Source organism: Passer montanus, unplaced genomic scaffold (genome assembly GCF_014805655.1).
Source record: "Passer montanus isolate IOZ18808 unplaced genomic scaffold, ASM1480565v1 scaffold2, whole genome shotgun sequence".
In the NCBI taxonomy this organism is placed as follows: Eukaryota; Metazoa; Chordata; class Aves; order Passeriformes; family Passeridae; genus Passer; species Passer montanus.
Window position 1 is genome coordinate 7,832,894 of NW_024366591.1, and position 1,210 is coordinate 7,834,103.

The following is a 1,210-nucleotide window of genomic DNA, read 5'->3' on the forward strand; positions in this document are numbered from 1 at the left end:
GGCACCGCGCGGCACGGCCGCCAGGCGGCGCCGCCCTCCGCGCTCACCGACGGTTGCGGGCAGGCAGAGGGGGCGGGCCCTGCCGCGGCAGCGCGCCTCTCATTGGCCCGCTCGCCCCGCCGCGCAGCGCCATTGGCTGGGTTTGACGGAGGGGGTGGTGCCACCCGGCCCGTCGGGGCTCGCGGCCGGCATTGCCCGCGGAGGCGGCGTGAGGGCCCGGCTGGGCGGCGCTCGGCCCGCTGAGGGGAGCGCGTCGTGCTTAGCGGGGCAGGAGAGCCCTGGCTTTTCCACGGGTGCTCTCGGCGGGTTTGCCTTGGAAGCCGCTGAGTGAGCTTCCACCTGCACGCCTGGGGAGGAGTAAACTGTGCCGTAGGAAAGGGGGCACCTCATCTTTAGCACGTTTGCAATAAGTTGACCACGGAAATTTTTTGCAATAAAACACTAAAATTGAAAGGCTGATGAGTAGCCTGGCTCTGTTCTCAATTGGAAATGTTATTAACACATTTCTTACAAGAACCTTAAAGGCACCACAAAAATACGAACCACACCACCTGGAGAATCTGGGGTGCCTCATTTGACAGGCAGCAAGTGCATATGTCTGAACTTACTGAACTTACCGAATCAGTGTTGAGAAGTCTGTGGCAGAGCTGAGATTTCAGCTTACCATTTTTTAGCATCACTGAGTTGCCAGTGAGTCCTGAAGTGCTGCTTTCCCATTTCCCTCAGCGGAGTGGAAACCCACGTGAGGCAGCGCGTGCTGCAGCTGCCCATCGTGCCCCATCTGTGCTTCCCGTGGTCACTGGAGCTGACACCTTCCTGATCCTTTAAACCCTGGAGCGGCGTGGCCTAACCTCCAAAGGCCCTGCAAAGGCTCACGTCTCATGGAAAAAAGCACTCTGTACAGCTGATCTTTTCCTAAGTGCCCTGGCCTCTTCCATGGGAAGTGGTACTGTGGCTCTCCATAGGGCCATGGCTCTTTTGCACACAGGCATTTTGGACATTCCGAAGCAGGGCCAAAGCCAAGGTCCTGCCTGGCTGAAAGCAGCTGCAAAAATGCCAGGCTGGATACACTTGAAGGCGTGTACAATTGAAGGTGTAGGAAAAAAAACCATCTCCCTGTAGCCCCATGCCAGCTCAGCAGCACCCACTCCCTGCAGGGAGCACAGCCAGGCAGGGGTGGAGCACAGCAACCAGCCGAGCATAGAGGCTC

The 1,210-nt window shown here is 58.6% G+C and overlaps 1 protein-coding gene across 1 annotated transcript in view; it reads right to left on the reverse strand.

Annotated features, from left to right (window-relative positions):
- The window catches only part of RHOU (ras homolog family member U), a 7,182-nt gene extending 7,079 nt beyond the window's left edge, over window positions 1-103 (reverse strand). Inside the window, exon 1 of the mRNA XM_039706829.1 lies at window positions 48-103. Within this exon, the coding sequence (XP_039562763.1) occupies window positions 48-103 (56 nt within the window). The remainder of the gene's footprint in view (window positions 1-47) is intronic.
- Between the last annotated feature and the right edge of the window lie 1,107 nt (window positions 104-1,210).